This window comes from Plectropomus leopardus, chromosome 4 (genome assembly GCF_008729295.1).
Source record: "Plectropomus leopardus isolate mb chromosome 4, YSFRI_Pleo_2.0, whole genome shotgun sequence".
Classification (NCBI taxonomy): domain Eukaryota; kingdom Metazoa; phylum Chordata; class Actinopteri; order Perciformes; family Serranidae; genus Plectropomus; species Plectropomus leopardus.
In genome coordinates this window covers 22,275,968-22,295,106 of record NC_056466.1, presented here as the reverse complement: position 1 = coordinate 22,295,106, position 19,139 = coordinate 22,275,968, and the positions used below count along the sequence as shown (strand labels likewise).

The following is a 19,139-nucleotide window of genomic DNA, read 5'->3' as shown; positions in this document are numbered from 1 at the left end:
CAGCACCTTCAGCTCCCTTGTCAATGGGTTTTTGTTTAGAAACCTTAAATAAGGTCTGTGCTTAACGCAAGTTCAGTCTTAAATAAAATTAAATAAATAAATAGTAAAACATAAAAAATGTATTTCATTTTTTACTGCTGACTTTTTAAAATTTGATCTCATGCCCTTTTAATCATTTTTGAGTCCCACTCAGGCAATGCAACTGAATTTTATTGTATTCACCTGTAAAATGATGATAATGTCGTTCTTTTAAGCCTAGCAATAAAACTTTTAACTTCTGGTGATTATATTTGGGCTTCAAAAATCCTGAAAGTGGTGTCACTTGTGAGGATTATCTTCCTGAACAAAACATGTAAGCATCACAAACATTTGCTTACCACAGAGCTTATTTCCTACAATAATCCAAAATCCAAGGGAAAAATCTCATAGCCTTTTTGATGTGGGACCCAGGGTGACATGAGCTTCCAGGTTGACCTACAGAAAAACATCATCCCAGGGCGCTCTATTAACAACTGTAGCTTTAAAAGTCCAATGTGTAGAATTTTAGAGGGAAACATTGGCAGATATGAAATATAATAAGTGTGTTGTTTTTTGTTTTGTTTGTTTTGTTTTTAATTGCATAATCACCTGAAATAATTTTTTTCCCCCATTATTTCAGAATAAGCCAAAAGTGTTTCATAGACTGTGTATATTTATACAAGTCTTTGGTTTATCTACATAGAAGGTGGGTCCTCTTTCATGTTTCACCATGTTTCTACAGTCGCCTACAACAGACAAACCAAACACCAGTACTGGATTAGAGCTTTTGCATTTTCGCATCGGCCACTGCCCCTCTGCAACAAGCAGAAAAACAGATTTTTTTTAAAAAAAATTTAACATGAATCTGCTTTTATCAGATTAAATCAACTGGTTCATTTGTTTTGGAGCGGTAGAGACCTTTAAAAAAATACCAAAAAAAAACTTCTGAACATCTGGATTAGACAAAAAGTGGACAAACATTAGCAGGTGCTGAGTTAGCAGCCCCTCTATTTGTAATGTGAAAATGCCTTATACAGTGTTTTGACTGGTTTTAATCCCCTGGTCTGTTTGTTTTGGAAAGGAAGTGACCTCTGCAGATAATTTGGCTCCTGGTGAAAACCTCCTGAACAATGAACACTGATGGAATTCTAACCAGGAGTTCAGGTTTGGCACATGGAAGAAGTTTAATGTGGTTGCAATCTGAAATCCTCACTGCAAGATGTCACTAAATCCGATACGCTGCTCCTTTAACTGAGGCCTGGCTATTTTCTAAAAGGTACATTACACAACAACACTTTTTTTTTTCCCCCACAAAAGACATCAGACTGGCAACGCTATCATCCGGCCTTCTGCATGCATGACATGATTTATTTCAAAAATCCAGAGATTTTACACACATAAACTATAAATCATATAAAAGACTCAAAGCAATTTATTTCCATTCCCACCTTCAAAAAGAGGGAACATGACTGGCGAAAGTAGCCCACAGGAAAAACAAAAAAAAAAACAGGTACCAAAGTCTGTCAGCCAAACTGCAACAATATCATGCTCTTTATAATATAAACAGAATTTAGAAAAAAATCATCGTTCATCTCCTTTCATCCCTCCTTTGTTCCCATCGTCTTGCACATATTCAGAAAGCTGTCATACCGCTCCTCTCCTTCAAACTCGTTGCATTCATGAATCTGTCACTGAAGCAGACTACAGTATCGTCCAAAAGAAAATGTACACTGATCCTTCAGATACAAAAACTAAAAGCATCAGTTACACAAATAATTGAAATTAAATTAACAAGCAACCGAAAACATTTTCTCGTACAAGCTTTGAAGGAGACTGTGGAAATAGACTGGGGTTCAGATTGTCTTGTGTTTGAAGTGATTGATTATCTCAGTGGTCACAGTCGAGGTCAAATCAAGTGCCAACGTCTAATTGTTTCCAAATATCTCCAAGCTGGAAAAAATTGAATATCAATGAAAAAATCCCTGTAGTTAATTTTGCTGGCAAATCGTATTCCGTGATTAATCTGAAAAGCCCTTCGTTGCCTGTACTTTTATATTATTATTTTGCAAGTATTGAATATTGAATAGCAGCTGGTCTCTACTGTTTTCAATTTCAGTGGCTATTGCTCTTTGGCAGTGTCCTAGCTCTTGTATTTTTTTTAAGTATATTGTGCTCTCCTCTCATGAATTGAGGTGGTGTGTTGGTTTGTAAAGGGCAATCATATTACTCCGAGATATGCGTCAAACACACGCACATTCGCGCACACACGCACACACACACACAATGAAAACACAGACACAGAGCATGCACACAAAGTAGGCTCAGGGGTCAGGCTACACACCCTTCCAAACAAAACTAGATTTGCACCCCTTACTGTGCATACATCATAAAAACGCCATCTAGCTATCTGCAACATGCTCATAGGCCAAAAAATAAAGGGCACTCATGCGCGCCTACTCATGCAGGATCTCACACACACATGCAGGATCTCACACGCGTACACACACACCTCAGCAATATGGCAAAGTTAGTCATTGTAAAAGTGCGGATTAGTCCCAGTTTCACAAAGTTGTTTTTATTTGCCATTTAGTATTGGAATATTTTTGCCAGTCAAAGACACTTAATTTCACAGTGCAACACAGTATGACAAACACTGACATTAGGGTCAAGACATATCATATGGGTGAGGTTAAAAAAAAGTCCATACAAAAAAAGGTAAAATAAATTTTTTAAAAAAGTGCAAACTTAACAGTCACTGAAAATAGCATTAATTCAAATATTTTTGTGTTATTGTGCGAATTTATGTCCACTATAGAAACAAAAATTATCAGTAGCAGCAAAACAAAAACAAAAAAAAAAGAAAATAAAGAATATGGACCATTTTTAAAACATTATAAAGATCACAATGACATTGCCAATCACTGTTTTACTTAAGATATCAATATGGCATCAAATGGATATCAGTACGAATGTAGACATAAACACACACTCAATCTGTCAAGCACACATACACAAACATACACACAAACACTTGGTCACAGTTAACAGGTGCCAAGGACATTGCGGTGGGAGTCAAGTTTTAGCTCGGTACCATATCAAAAACAATACATATTTCACACACTGTTAACACAGAATGCCAAAGTGAGGATTTATAAACTGCACATGCACGCGCTCACACACATACACACGAAACCTCGAAGAGGACAACTAAGGATGTGATTTTTTTTTTTCTTCTCTTTTTTCTCTCTACGATTTTCTCCCCTCTGGTGAGAAAACAAATGTGTTAGCCCTAATCCTCCCTTCCTAGAGGAATGGTTTTCTGTGAGGAAAGACACTTGCTCTTATTTCTCTCTCAGGTAGAAAATGTGACAGGAACATGTCTGATAGATGGATCGCTCTATGAAGCAGCACTCTGGTTCGAAAATGAAAAAGAAAAAAAAAAAAAAGGGATAGGAAACACAGATAGCGAGATTATCTTACAGCTAAGTAGAATTCAGTGACTACGGATGAAGAAATTCATATTGAATCCTATTCCCCCGGAAAAAGAAAGATTATCACCCGGAAAATGAACAGAGTTTAGACCCCTGTCTGTCTGTCCCTAACTACATGTAGTAAGGTCTCAAAAAAGTCTAAATAATAGTGCCGCCCACAGTCAGTTCCATGTACTGCGTGTGCAGCAAGTGTGCAAGTGTGTGTGTGTGTGTGTGTGTGTGTGAGAGAGTCTGTGTTGGTCTGTCTCTGTCGGTCAAGCTATCTTGAGGTTAAGAATCCCGTTAAAACTGTCCCTGTCCTCCCAGTAACAGACCGTTCTGTGGCTCTTTTTCCCTGCTTGGTTACTGATTTCCCTCCCTCTCTTTCCCTGAACTCTCTCCTGCTGGTCTCCATCTGTCCCACCTTCTCTATCCCCCTCAGTCTCTCCTCCAAGTCCTTCTCTCTGTCCCTCTCTATCTGTCCCTACCAGTTAGTTTTTCTGTGTCGGGTCCCTGCCTAGTTAATCTAGAGGTGTCCCTCTGTCCCACCCTCCCACCCGCCCACCCTCCCTCTATGGACAAACACATAGGGCGTGGGGGCCGTCCGTCAGGGGGAGCGGCCAATAGTGTCCCTCTCCCTCCCCCCAGATCAGGGCAGTGCAATACACAGATGGATGAGTTTCCCATTCACCCTCCTCCTGCTGGCTCACCTGGGAGAACGGATACAAAGGGAGAGTGGAAACAATGAAGCTGACTTCCGTACGAAAGCTTGGATAACTTTGAGTTCAGACAGGGATTCCCACACATTATGGATAATGTAAAATTATAAAATTCAATACTGTTCCATGGCTTTTCAAGGTTTTCTATTGACATTTTAAAGAAAGCATGCCCTCCAGATCTGGGTCTGTGGGTTTGTGAAGGCACGTTTTCTTTAAAAATCTGCAGTGATAAAAATTCAAAATACAGCCACTTTAAGTTGTATGCCCCTCCCCTAAAGCCAAAAGTGCTTTAAAAAATATTTGATACGCTTTCATATTAAGAGAGAGACGGGACACGGGGGGAAAAAATGAAGAAACGTTGCTCGTGAACATATAAACAAAAAAACAACCAAAACGCATCGTCAGCTACAGAAAATAAATCTGTTATGTAACATTAATGCAATTTAATTTATTCCACACAACAAATTTCCACAATTTTCCCCAAAATTTCAATGATTTTTACTAGTTCTATGACTTTTCCAGGCTTGGAAAGTGTGGCTGTGAAATCCCATGACTTCTTCAAGTTTTCCATGACTGTGGGAACCCTGTTAGGATAATGATGTGTGCAGGTTTACCTCTTGGGTGGTGTAGAGAATCTAAACGCCGTAGCAGGCTGCCAGTCTCTCCTTCAGCAGTGGGGGGAACTGCTCTGAGAACTGCTGCCAGTTCTCCTCCCCAACCTGCTCCTTAAAACCGTGCAGGATCTGGAAACGGAGAGAGAGGGAGATTCATTTCAGGAACGTCCTCCATTTATTCATTTTTATTTATTTAAAAGGGACAAAGCATATTAATAAACATCAGTATAAAATACAAGCATAAACAAGCCGGAAATAAGAATCTTTTATAGCCAGCTCACGTCACTTCACCGTCTTTATCTGCGGTGCGAATACCAATAGAAAAACATCCCTTAAATTCCCTGTGCTCCAGGATCCTCTGGTAGCCCCAGCTTTTGTTTGACTGCTTGCAAATTTCTTATTAAATTTCAGCCACTGAAGTGCATCAACTATATATTAATAGCTATTTTTGTGGCCCTGTATGGTAGACAGTGTCTGTTTCAAAATATAGTTTAAACACCTTTTTCGTTTTAGTTTATCTTGTGTACGATGTACAATTCTGTGAAGAAGCATTGATAGATCTTTTCACTCTCAGGCCGGCCCTCTCACATCACACACATTTATTTGCCCATTATTCATTTTAAAATATTTGTGCAGCTCTAATAATATTAGAGTTTAATGAAACTGCAATAATCTGTGGCTGGGTAGTATTACTCCAGCATTTCTGGATTTATAATGAAGCTGTCTTGTATGGGCTTCTGTGTGCACCTTACTTGATGGGAACAAGGTCTACAATGCTCACAGAGCCAAAGGCAGGGGTCATCAGGGGCCCCATCTGACAACATTTGCCCTGGGCCACTGAAAGGTTAATCCAGCCATGGACTGTAAGTCAGTGAATTTGATATTCATCATACGTATCTTCCCAGTGTACCCACTGTTCTCATGCCAGTCACAAACTCGCAGCATGCTGCTGGAAAACAAAAACGTTGTTTCAAAATGCTGATGGTGTCAACAAGCAGCCAAACAGCTGCCGAGCTGCTCCAACCGAGCCACAGTAAGATTTACACAGAAAAGAGAGCAGTAAGTGTGTGCAGTGCGCTTTTCCTCGAGACAAAACTCACTGTCAGTTCAAACAGAAACTGTGTAATAATAATGATGCAAAACAGGCTTAATTACCAGGTTAATTTGGTGTGCTGTCAAAACAGTGGTTTGACGTCCCAACAGGAATATTAGTGAAAGCATTACATTAATTCTGGATTAAATACATGCATTGGTGGATTTTGCACACAATTTGCATGCAGAGCGTTACAGCCTTTATGCTGTAAGCTCGTGAGGGGGAGTGTGTTCATTTCTCTGCAGAACAAGAGCAGTGTCCTTGTTGCTGAGATGAACACTTTGCTTTGCCGGAGGTCTCTACACCTCACGGTGACTCATGCAGCGGGGGGAGAGGACAGCGATGATGTCATGGTGAATTAAAATCCGCCTCCGTTGTTTTGAAAAATACTTTCTCCTTAATATGAGCTGAACTTTGCTTCTTTCTACCTGCTGATCAACACAACCGGTGAGCCACTCACCTTGTAGAACATGTCTCTCAGATCGTCTTTAGGATTCACCCAGGAGGCCACTGCGTCACAGAAGAAGATGAAGTCCTGAATAAACACAGAGGAAGAGGTGAGGAGGGTTTAACCCCTTCAAACCTGAGCAAATTGGAATGGTTTCTTTCAAAAACCTGGGAGATAAATGAGCAGTTTAGGGATGGCTTTAAAGTAAGCAAGAAATAAAAAAAATAGAAAATTACAAGTAAGAAGAAAAAAAAAAAAATTTAAAGTAAAAACCAAAAACCATAAAAAAGTTTTTTTTTAAATTCTGTAATATAATTCTAAATCTAATATATAAGTAAGAGAATTATAAATATAGTTTTATAGATATTTTCCTTTATTTTTTAAAAAATAATATTCAAATATGTATCCCAGTGTATTTTTGGATCATGTGCTTTTCACCTCTTACTAATTCTTTCTTTTAATTTTTTGCAATTTGTAGGACATTTCTTGCCAAGTTGCACATTATGTTTTCCTTGTTTGTTGAACGAAATTAAAACAGATTTTCTCGGCTTTCAAAGGTTTAAATGACTACCAGAGGCGTCTGAATGCAGCACAAGAAATCTGAGATGGATCCAGGTATTAAAGGGTTAAACACCAAGCTCTCAAACATCTGCCAGACAAATACAGACTGTGAAAGCTACGACTTGATGCCCACAGTGCACACTGTCTCACCTGCACCACACCTCCTGGGTTCACGCCGATCATCATGCAAATCCCGCGGAAAGCCGAGTCCTTCTCTTCATTGTCTCGGATGTTCCGCAGAGACGTACACCTGCAGCAATTATTAACCAATTAGCAGCCGTTAAAGTCAAAGCTGTCACTACAAAGAGTTTGACTCTCTTATCTTGTCTGTGAGAGAACATTTCTGAAATGAGAACACGAGAGCAAAAACTGTAACAGAAAAACTGTCACCCTATTACTGTGTGGGAGGACATTTGTCTTTTCACTAAGCTTGAGAAAACTCGCGGACTTGAATGTGTCATTCTCGCTGCTTGCTGAATCCAATTATTTCGAGAATGCGTCTAAAGAATGTCAATACTGCAATGTGATCGCACAAAAAAGCAAAAGGGGAAAATGTGAAAATTTTGCATTGTCTGATGGGGATAAGAAACTGCCACAAATGTGTCCTTCAAGTAAGCTAATATGACTACAGTATGTGCAGAGTGGAAACAAAGAGAAGAGAAGAACGTGGTGAGACCACAGAGGACGACAAAAAGAGAGATGTAATGTGCAAATGTTGTCAATTAAAAGCACACCACAAAAATGCCACAGCATTTGGAATTAAAAGACAAAGAGATTTAATTTTTGCTCACCAGGGTCGGATAAATTGGGGCAGCATGGGCGCAACCTCCTGAGGACACACGTAGCCCAGGCGACCGATGGTGATTGCTGGAGAAGGAAAGACGGGAGTCGGCACTGATGTTAGAGAAGTGTGTGTGCAGTATCATGACACTAACTGCACTGTCAGCCCGAAAATATAACCAGGGTTCCCCACATTTTCATAAATTTCAAAACTTTTCCATGACTTTTCAAGGACGCATGATCATTTTTTTCTTGCTCCACTTGCCCGGCATTTTTCAAACATTTCGGATTCAAACGTAATTTCAGCTAGCTGACATACATGAAGGGAGAGACGGGACACAGGGGAAAAACTGAGAAATGTATGTGACGGTAAACTAAATGCCACATTGACACATATCAGAGCTACGTGACACTGTCAGTGTCATAAAATGAATTTTCCATTTTGTTACATGATGGAAGGTTATCCACGGAAGATTACTGTAACAATTTCATTACACACACAAAAAAATCCATTACTTATGTGAAGACTTTCAGTGATTTCTCATCCTTTGAAATCTGGGTTAACGTTGATTTTCTTGTGCTGCATTGAGACGCCTTTCAAAGGTGTTTTCAGCGCTGAGCATATTGGTTGATGTCTTTTGAAAACATGGAAAAAGGGCAAAGAGCAAACTGACAAAAAATGTCCTGCAAATCTCAAGAATTTAGTATTTTTAGAAAATTACATTAAAAAAGCTTAGGAAAGTGTTGAAAAAACTATATTTATAATCAACATGATTTTTTTCAGAATCATTACTTTTAATCACTTTTTTCAGGCCATTTCCTTGTTTGTTCTTGGGTTGTTTTTTTTTTGCTTTCCTTTTTTCTGTTTATGTTCAGGTAATTTTCTCGTACTTTTGACTAATTTGTTGTAAATTTTGGGGTTCTTATTGCCTTCTTCCCATTTTGAAAGAAATCAGTCCAGTTTACTCAGGTTTCAAAGGGTTAAAATTCAATGACTTTTCCAAAACGTTTAATCATTTTTACTTATCCCATGACTTTTCCAGGCCTTGAAAACACATTTGTGAAATTCCATGACTTTTCCAAGCTTTTTTATGACCGTGGGAACCCTGTATTTCTATTAAATCTGACATGTTCCCCTTGAAACACAGGTATTAAAAATATGGGTGTACCGGTGTTCTCCAGCAGGGTCTTGGGGGTGTTGGGTCGATTAATAATCTCAACGAGCTGGTTCAGAACCATGGCGATGTATGGCTGCATCTCCACTCCTGACAGACAAAAACACATCAATATACCAGATGTTCACCTGCACAAGCACTTAACTGCATCACATAAAAACAGATTTGCTCCAACTCACCCATCTGCATACAGATCTCTCCTATGGCCCAGGTAGCATTGTTGCAGACAGAGATGAACTCCGGGTTCAGGTTTGTCCCAAGGATCGGCATGAATTCAGCTGCAGGGAACAAGCAAAAAAAAAAAAAAAAAAACTTTCAACACAAACAAAAAAAGGGGGGGGGGCAGAGCAATGCACACATCGTGTATTTGTGTGTATGTGAGTGAGATAATTACCAATACACGGTTTGACGTGAGGGAAGCAAGCCTTGGTCAAGTCACCCAGTAGAGCAAATGAACTCTGTCTTACTTCAGGCATCGTATCCTGGGGCAAAAGAGACAGAGAGACAAAGAGAAATGTGAACACACACCGTTAACAGAGTGCAAGAACTGTTCAAGGGCACCCGACCACCAGGATATCAACTTGTGCTTAATATTTAAAAATCTTCAAACGTATTTTTCCACCATACACTATCTGGTAGTCAGTGGTTGGATTTTTACAGCCAATGTCCGCACGCATTCCAGCTCTATTGCCTCCAATGGAGACGATACACTGAAATTTAAGTACGTGGGTCAGCACCATTTCCATGCTTGCATACGCCAGCAATGCGCACAGTAGGCTGAGTCTGTACACCATTTGTCGGGTATCGTAGCCGACAGATACGCCGATTCTACAGCTAAATTTGAGCAGAGTATGCGTCTCCATGACCACATGTCCAATGCAAACACAAACAAATGAAGGGAGATTGATAAAAGAGCAAACCGTTGAATGTTGTTCGAGCTTAAATAAAATCAGATTGTGAACATCACTGTCCATGCAGGCAATTTTTTGTCAACTATGAAAGCTAGCATGGCTTTTGTCCTGTAGGCTGACGTTGTTTGTTTTGTCAGCTGACAGTTACGTGGTTGCTTCTGCTGGCTGACAGATTACACTCTGTCTAAATAGCTCTCCCGGCCCTTGGCGTAACGTGTTGAGCGGTGCACCGGTGCACTGAAATGGAGCACAGCCAGTGTGTATGTGCTCACTGGTTATGTGTCCAGAGTGCCTCTTTCACACTTCTTTTTGCCGCTTTGCTATCTTTACAGCAGAACAGATTGTGTCTCAGGAGCATAAAATTCATTTGTGTGCACAATTTCATTTGTGCATATATGCTTGTTATTTACTCGAGGTGGGAGAAAATATCAGCAAAGTAATGCAATCATTTTCTTGGCAATATTGTATCAATACTTGGATGCCACGATTGTTTTTTTGTATTGAACAAATTATTAATATTGCAAAAACGAATTTATTTTTGGTAGCCTATGACAATACTAAACTCAGTTGCTTTTTCAGTCCACTACATCGATTTTGCTGCAAAAAAAGACTGGAAACTTATTCTTCTTAGAATTAACAAATGTTGAAAAGTTTTTCTTACATACTTTAATTTACAGTAAAAAAAAAAAAGGGGATTGAGTTGTAACATATGGGAAAGTAGGTTACTGCAATGCTCATCATTTCGCAAAATGTTTAAAATTGCAATACTATTAGATTGTAAGTTAGGTATCAGGACAACATTGTATTGTGGGCCCTCTGGTAATTCCCAGCCCTTTCATTTACTGGCATTGGACTTAAAATTTGGGGTACAGATTGATAAGATTTTACCAATACCAGTGCTACTGTCAATTCTGCTTATTAGTCTGATTCTTTATTGATTCCCTTTTTGAACCCTGATTATTATTTTGATCAACATCAAAATATGAAAACCTTCACGATTTTCAGTGTCAACGCAACTATTTTATATTACTATTATATTACTATTTTATTACCTCAGAGTCTGAACACAATATAGTTGTGTGGCGCTAATGTCATTATACCATCAAATATTTACCCTCCACATGCTGCTGCGCTGGGAGGCAGCGGCACTCGTGTCAAAGACGGCACAGAAAGATGTTTCAGCGTATTTCCTGTTGTTTGCCCCTTACTTGAGATTATTATGTTACAGATATTACAAGGAGCGCTCTGTCACCTCTCTTTGTGAAATGAAGTGGCCCTTCAGACCGACTACACCTCTCCACCATGACTCCTTCTTGTTGCAAATTTCCATCAGTGTCGACGCATGAGTTTGACCCCATCGTTTTGCGACGCGCAACTGTCAGCAGAACATGCAAGCATCAATAAACGGTGCTGATAAGCTCAGTGGCAATTCTAACGGATCAGACAAAGAATCAACAGTTCTCAACAAAAACCTGCCCCAGCGCTTCTTGCAATGATTTTTTAAGGATGAATTTGATCTGCTTTTCACAAAGTGAAACTAGTTTTTCATGCTTGTAAGGCAAAAGCCGAACTCACATACAGTGTATCTTTCCGTTTCTGTGTCGGATAACGGAAGAATAATTAAATCTGATCACAGCTCATGAATAACATGTTGACTGGCATTCATTACCAAGCTGCTGAGCTGCAGGTAAAATCGTTATTTTATAATCTCAACATCGTTTGATGAAATAAAGCGGTAATGTAAGATCGGTTATATTGATGCTTAAAATGAGTGATTGCAGAAAAGCAACAAATGATTTACATTTTCAGGTACAGTCAAAAACAACGGTTACCAAATCTAAATGAGCTGCCAACACATACAGCTGCTTGTTAACCACCTCTAAACTATCCAATAAAAGCTTCTGAAATGTTTTCCTGAAGACATTAACGGAACCACTCTGAAATTTTGAGGACGTTGAGGTCTTTTTCCATTTGAGTTTGTATGCTCTTACTGGAAGTTGCTTTGGCCAAAAAGTGTCTGTTAAAAGACTGTAATGTTCCAAGTGAAATGAGGCCTCGACTCAACAAATTGGAAAAAATAATTTAAGTTAAAATTAGACTCACACACTGGCTCTCCTCACCTGCATGCATTGGAAAAGCAGCGTCATGATGTTGCTGCGGGCCACAAGCGTGTCCACGTGTCCCCCCAGTCCCTCGGCTAAACCGCTTAAAAGATCCAGAGCCACAATCATGAAGTCCTTGTCAGGGGCTTCGTACTGGTCTGGCTGCTGACTGTACATCTGAATCAGACAGGAGAGAAAGCAGAGGGAAATGATCAGCAGTGGGACAACAGGAGAAAAGTCTAATTTATGTAAAAAAAATAAATAAAAAAAAAAAAAAAGCAAAAACATGAATTGAAATCTAAAGTTTTCATGGCAGTGAGTGCGTGTGGCTCACCATGGCTTGAGCCAGTGTTTTCTGGACCAGGGTGACACAGCGCTGGTAAACAGGTTCGCAGTAGGGGAGGAAGCCACTCTGCAGCGCCGTGGCAACAGACGACAGACACTCCAGCAGAGGAAAGAGATCTTTGTCTTCATCCTTCAGCTCGTTCCACTTGGCTATCAGCGGAGGCATCAGCTTCTGTATGTACTCCTGAAAACACAAGTGTGTGTTTATGTCATTCATTTGTTCATTAACCACAAATTTTAAGACGTTACAAACAAACCAAGACTGTGCAAATGTGCTCACAGGCTGGTTGAGATGGTGCCCCACAGAGTCCGCCAGCGTTCCTATGGCATCATAGAGGATGAGCAGGTTCTTGTGTTGGTACTTCCCAAAAGCAAAAACCAGCGTATCCAGGATGAAGCTCAGGTAAGGCACCAGCTCTGTACATGCCTCCTCCTCCAGGGTGGCGAACGCACTGCGGGAGAGACAAGATGTTAGATGGATGGATGACATCTGAAAAGGACTCTAATTTGCAAAGACTCATGGCACTTCATTGATTAATTTGTGATTCATTTCACTTTGTAAACAAAAACTTTTGTCATTTGTACATTTCTATCAACTTTGTATTACTACTTAATCTTGAAATTTTGATCAGTTATGCAGTCTTTGTCTTTATCTTTTTATGAATGATTATAAGTATTTAATAGGGGAGGTATCGCCATGAGCCATTTTTGCATCTAACCTCTCCTGCAGTGTTTAAATTTTTCCTTTTCTGTCTTTTCTATACATGTGCAAATAAACAAATAAATAATAAATGAGCTAAAAGCGAGGAAACGCAGGAGGGGGACACATGGAAGAATTGTACCTGCACGCCGCTTCTTGTACCCTCTTGTTGCCGTCCAGGATGCGTTTGAGCAGCTCAGTCATGAGAGGTTTGAGGTGAGCGTCAGGGGGCTGGCTGACCACCCAGTGGGCGTAGCGGCTGAGCGTCCAGCAGGCGATGGAGCGCACCAGGGCCTTCTTGTCGCACAAACACTGGATGAGGTGGGGGATGAGCTCGGGCAAGTAAGGTACCATGCCTTGCATACAGCCTGGAGAGACAAAACGATTTAATATGTCTTAAAAGTAAAAGTGCAACCTATGCTTATTCGCTTTCTTGCCTTGGGCCCTATGATTTCCACCACGTGGAAAACATAAATGAATTTACAGAATTTTTCCAAAAATGGAATCAGCAACATAGAATATTGTGGGATTTACCAAAATGTGGATGAAATTTACAAAAATCAGGGCTTTCCCTTCTATTATAAGCATTATTTAACACAGTCCCTAAGACAAATGAATTTAAAAAACTGTGCTGTTATGTTTTGGTGTCATTTATGGGCACACTGCTTCTGTCCTCTGTTCTCTGTGTGTTTAGTACAGGGTTTAAATCCTTTACCAACTCTGGGGACAGTTACATCAGGCCACTAAACACAACCAGCCAGGTGGTCAGGCCAGCGCTCAAAAAAGCTTAAAAAAATAATTTCACTGTCTGACTTCAACAACAGCTGGTTTGACTGTGGACGTGCGAGGGACAGCTAGACTGGCCACAGCATATTTCTCGGTCAGCTGGATTCGGGGAAAAAATAAAATGCTATCTGGGAAAAAATTCAAATGGATTTCTTAGCCAAGAGTCGATCATTAGATCAATGCCAGTCTCATATCTGTACATTAAATGTGAAGCTACTATCAGTAGCTGGTTAGCTTAGCTTAGGATAGAGACTGGAAACAGCAGCAAACAGCCCTCCTGGTCCTGTTCAAAGGAAATTAAATCCAACTACCACAAACGATAAAGCTTTTATAAAGTTGTTCTTCATCTTCAGTAATAAAAATGATTGTGACATTCTCAAACAGTAAAAAATATACCTATTTGACTTAAATATATTGAATTTCAATCACTAGTCTGTGCCGTGTCTCACCCTCAGCGATAGCTCCCAGCACGAGGATACCAGACTCCTTGATGACCCAGTCTGGGTGGAACAGCAGTCCTTTGAGCAGGGGCAGGAGATGAGGGAGCAACTCCTCACGAAACACGTTGGCAAGAACATCGAGAGCCGCAGCTGAACACTTTCCTGAAGGAGAAATGCATCATCAGCCAACATAAACTTTTAACAATAAGCCTTTACCCAAAGAACATTTGTTAAAAGTTTAAGAACAGAAACTAAAAGAGGGATTACTAAGGCTGCGTGTTTGTACTGTAACTCACGCAGGTTCCAGTCAGACAGCGTATCATCGTCGTCGTCCTCGTCTTCATCGATGTCCTCCCCCTCCTCGCCCTCCCCTCCTTCATGCTGCAGGGTGACGGTGCGGGACTTGTGGAAGCGAGGCTTTATGTCCTGCTCGCTGTCTGGAACTGCCTCGTCCTCTTCAACGTCGCCCTGGAGAACAACGGAGAGAAAGGTGAATGCAGAATGGACGCAGGTTCAAAATAAAAAAAAGAGGAAGAGACGACAAGAACGTATGACGGGCTGTGAACACTGAGGTATCCAGGGGTGGCTCACCTTTAGAAGAATAATGTCGATCTCAGAGTATTTCATCCCGTTCACCAGGATAGGGATCAGTCTAACAAAAAAAAAAGTCAGAAAACCACATTAAAACTCAGATAAAATTCACACTTTTTTTTCAACTTGCTTGTCATCAGCTTGTCTGAAAAAGTGTTTGCATGTGAGAACTTACTGGACCAAGTGGCCAGACAGGGCCTCTTTACAGATGGGCTGCTCAGCCAGAGTCAGCCAGAACTCACAGGCCTCCAGAGCCACATTCTCATCTGGGTCCTGGGTCCTCTGCAGCATGTACTGGTGACAGACAGCAAGAAGGTGAGGAGGAAGGAAAAGCTGCATGTTCTCTGCTCAAAGTGGTGTGTGAGATCAAGTCCCATCCTCACCTGGATGATGCTGTGCATGTGTGGGATGAGACGGTCGATGCGAACTTCCAGCAGCATGACCAAAGCCCTGCACACGTTCTTGCGTACTTCACTGTCTTCGTCTCCGGCCAGTGCAAACAGACTCTGGATGGGAACGAGAGATGAGGAGAGAGAGGGATGGACAGGGGATGGGTGGGGGAGACAGAGGAGATGGATGGGCAGGACCAAAAAATGTGAGGAAGACAGAAAAATGCGATGGTTACAACGAGGTGACAGCTTTGGGAAAGAGGCTGTTTTTTATTCTGCTTGTTCTGCATTTATTGCTCTGGATCTCCTACCAGAGCGGAGGGGAGGATGTGTTTCATCACATGATATTTGCTGACATCACAGTCTTCCATGATACCATTTTGTTTGGATTTAATTCAGGGGTCTGCGATCCTTATGAGACAATATCAGTGAATAGCCTCATTGCTTTTTTCTTGGCTGCTTATTCCATCTCCGAAAGGAGCTCAAGGTGAGGAAGCAAGGCTTGAAAACAATGGAAATTAAACTAACACATGACCCTGTGGTGCTCACCTCTATGAAGGTGTCAATGTTATCCATCAGAGCCTGAGCTCGACCGATGATAAACTGGTTCACGCACGCTATAGCATGGGACCTGAGAGAGAGACAAGCAAGAGGGATCTATGATGTTGATTATAACAGGAAGAGTTACAGTGGACGGTCTGAGGCGGAGTGCCAGTAAGACAGTCAGGAAGCAAAAGACAGGCGTTCCACTGACCTGATTTTGGGGCTGCAGTGCTTGAAAAACTGTAAGAATTTAGGGATCATGATATTAAGGGGTCTGTTCAGAGCATCGCTATCCAACAACTCTGATGAATCCTCGCAGATCTTCTGCAACGCTCCAAAAGAACCCTGAAAGGAGGAAAAAAAGAGAAAGAAAAAAATGCTATGAACAAAAGTAACAGGTATAAATCTGATTATCGCATTAACACTGCAAAGCTGTTAGTGTGTCCGTGCAGGTGAGTCCGACCTCGCAGGTGTTATAGTCCTCTGAGTTGAGCAGATTACAGAGCTGAGGCAGCAGTTCCGGCCAGGTCTGCAGCTCCCCTTTAGAGGCTATGGTCGTGATCAGGATACCTTTACAAGAGATGATAAACAAAAAAGTCACACCAGGAGAAATCAGGCTTTAAAACAAGTACCTTAACTCACTGTCGCAGTCAATCATTCAAAACATCTTGAAAATGCAGCGCTTGCTCCCACACAGCAGCATTACCTGCAAAAACCCAACCACCTACATAGTAGTCTGACTCACACTGGCTAGAAATGCAGCCAACACTAGCTTTCTCCATCCTCTCACTCAAACACCCACCGATCGTAGCTCTGATGAGCGGTGAAGGGTCTCCAATGTTGTTGAGGCATTCTCGTTTGATGAAGTCAGCCACGTTGGGAGGGAAGTTCTGGTAGTGAGCCTTAACATTGTTCTTCAGTATCAGACCGCTCAGGGAGCGAGTGGGCTCGTCTTGAGACGGGAGGCAGCAGAGAGGAACAACATAAAAAACATTTTTAAGAACTGGAAAAGAGGAGGTAAGATACAGAAATATTTGCAAGGGACAAGGATGATTTTTACGTAAACAAGAACCCCATTATATTTCTGTGCAAATGCCCAAATATTCAGGCTTTATGGATACAGATTTTGGATATCCTTTTACATGCCACATGCTTATAGTTATTTGTACACCCCAAACTTTGTATGTTCAATATTTTTCCTGTAAACTGAAAACTAAGCAAGGCAGATAAGAAAATGACTGTCTGTGGCTTATTACAAGCAAAACACACCACAGCCAAATCCTGAAACTTTCCTTCCAGACCGAGCTTACAAGCCTGACTTGCCAGTCTGTCACACTCTATTGCTCTTAAAAAACCTTACATTTATGATAAAGGGTCAATGTTATACCTTTGATAAGATATGGGGACATTTTATGATATGTTTATAAGGGTGAGGCTACAGAAATCTACTTGCCTTAATCTCTTGATGAGAAGAGAATAATTCAATTTGCTGCTTTTCTTCTTCTTGCCCATCAATATTTTTTATTTATCTTTTGGACTCTAAAAAGTACATAATTTCATGACCTATTTTAGCAGTCTAGATTAAGATGATACTTTACTATGAATGTTCTGTATTGTACCTTACTTATTTTCTGTTTTTGTTTTTGCTATATACCTACAGTATGTAAAAATCCAGTAAACACTTGTTTTTAAAAACCCTCTTCTATTGATTGAATCTTGATATTCGACATGCTTATACATACCTTCAGATTTGAGGCTTGTGAGGACAAAGATGAGATAGTTGTTGAAATCTGGAAACTGGTTAAGTTGCTCCAGTTTCTGCAGGCTCTGTTAAGGAGTTTAACCATCCGTGCACGCATTGCAAAAGCTCACACACCCTCACATACCTCGTTACCCTGTTTGACATCTGGGCAGCGTGGACCGATATACAACAGCAATCCATCACACCAGTTCTCTCGATGCGAACTGTGCATGACAACAGTCGGTTTTCATTTTCACCCACTTAGACACACAAGCTAAATCTCACACCCTTTTCTCTCACTCTCACGATCAAACACTCTTAAATAAGGATACTTCTTGCACAGCCCTCTGTGTTGCTGTGTCTGGTGACTGGGAGTCCTTGAGTAGCTGAAGCACTTGCTGCAGACCCTGTTCATCTGGCTGCCACTCCATCCTACAGGACAAAAAACACACACATTACCTGTCTCTGAAGCATGTACCACACGCACCTTGCTGCCAGCTGGCCCCACCTGGGACCTAAACGCTGCGTGCGCTGCTACTCAAATCACGCAGAGGTAACATAAACTACGCAGTAACGATTACAGAACAACCAGTGTGCGATGGTACAGTCACTCATAACAAGATGTCAAGTACCTGTGTTAGCCGTTAACCTCACGATCTTCATTTAAGAGAAAATACGACATACATAGTAAACAATTGTCTACGATGTAGCACTGCCATGGCAGCCGCAAATGTTTACGGACATTTTCCGTTTCTGGATTCTTAAAAAACCGAAAGTACTAGTATGCAGCCGTCAGTTAGTTGCTATGTAACTATTGCACAAATAAGTGGCCACGCCAACTATCAATCGCTAGCTGCTTTTTCCACATGCGGCCCAGACGGCACAGACGCAAATGTCTGGCTCATTCAGCTAGCAAGCTAGCTTAGCGTCGCTCCTTTAGTTCACACGTACCAGCTTCACACAAAACACAGCTGCGAAACGCCATCTTACCCTAACTACCAGGACGCCACGTTGCGATGTCAAAGCTGTGTTTACAGCCAAAGCAGAAAAAAACTGCGCAAATGAAGCGCATTATTACTCAAAACGGAGCAGTCGCATATCAGCCCCCCGGCAGCTACCACTAGCATGGCTAGCTAGCATCATCTTGAAAGTACCGCGAAAGATTTTACCTGGTCGCTCCGGTGTGGTAGATCTATATTTCTATAGACGACAGTGCAGTCACGCTGTTACGACTAACATTAAATACACTATGACTGCTATTTGTGTGGCTAAATACAAACTTCTGATCTCTGTGGATCTCTGTAGTTGATATGCTAACTGGTATGTGACAGAGATTGCATGCCTTGCAATCAAGCCGGGTGATCAGTTTGATCACGTTCGGCTTCCGTACTGGACAAAAACTGTCTGGTAAGGTAACCGTGCAGAGACATACAGAAATTATGAGTCTACAGTTTGTTACACAGTTTATGAACAATGTGAGTGTTTGCCAGGGTCTTAAAATCAAATAATCAAGATGCTTTACATATTTTAAATCTGTGAACGGGCGTTATATGAATCATTGTTTTGTGTTTCATTTTTGACCACCAGATGGTGTCAGCCTCAAAGTCCTGCAGTTTTGTTTTGTTTTTTTTTTACCACTGTATGATTGATCTGTATGAACCGCTTACAGGGCGTGGACACACTATCATGAACACCGCCAGTGCAAACAATAAC

General features: G+C 41.0%; 1 protein-coding gene across 1 annotated transcript; it reads right to left on the bottom strand.

The window, feature by feature from the left end:
- Positions 1-1,358: 1,358 nt before the first annotated feature.
- Positions 1,359-18,797, bottom strand: LOC121941974 (transportin-2). Its single transcript, XM_042485035.1, has 24 exons — positions 18,596-18,797; positions 17,759-17,858; positions 17,428-17,503; positions 16,488-16,637; positions 16,149-16,255; positions 15,897-16,030; positions 15,692-15,773; positions 15,137-15,259; positions 14,929-15,047; positions 14,754-14,814; positions 14,459-14,630; positions 14,172-14,324; positions 13,079-13,304; positions 12,517-12,688; positions 12,226-12,420; positions 11,910-12,068; positions 9,273-9,360; positions 9,058-9,156; positions 8,873-8,968; positions 7,715-7,790; positions 7,074-7,173; positions 6,375-6,449; positions 4,822-4,950; positions 1,359-4,198 (listed from the first exon to the last, which is right to left on the bottom strand). Exons 2-23 carry the CDS (start codon positions 17,855-17,857, stop codon positions 4,843-4,845), a joined length of 2,670 nt encoding a protein of 889 aa, XP_042340969.1. The 5' UTR covers position 17,858; positions 18,596-18,797; the 3' UTR covers positions 1,359-4,198; positions 4,822-4,842.
- Positions 18,798-19,139: the final 342 nt, after the last annotated feature.

Excerpts from the sequence above, each read along its gene's own strand:
- LOC121941974 (XM_042485035.1), bottom strand. The coding sequence starts at position 17,857 with ATGGAGTGGCAGCCAGATGAACAGGGTCTGCAGCAAGTGCTTCAGCTA. Across the intron at positions 14,631-14,753 it reads TCGACATTATTCTTCTAAAG|GGCGACGTTGAAGAGGACGA; the intron begins GTGAGCCACCCC and ends GTTGTTCTCCAG. Across the intron at positions 8,969-9,057 it reads AGAGATCTGTATGCAGATGG|GAGTGGAGATGCAGCCATAC; the intron begins GTGAGTTGGAGC and ends TTTGTCTGTCAG.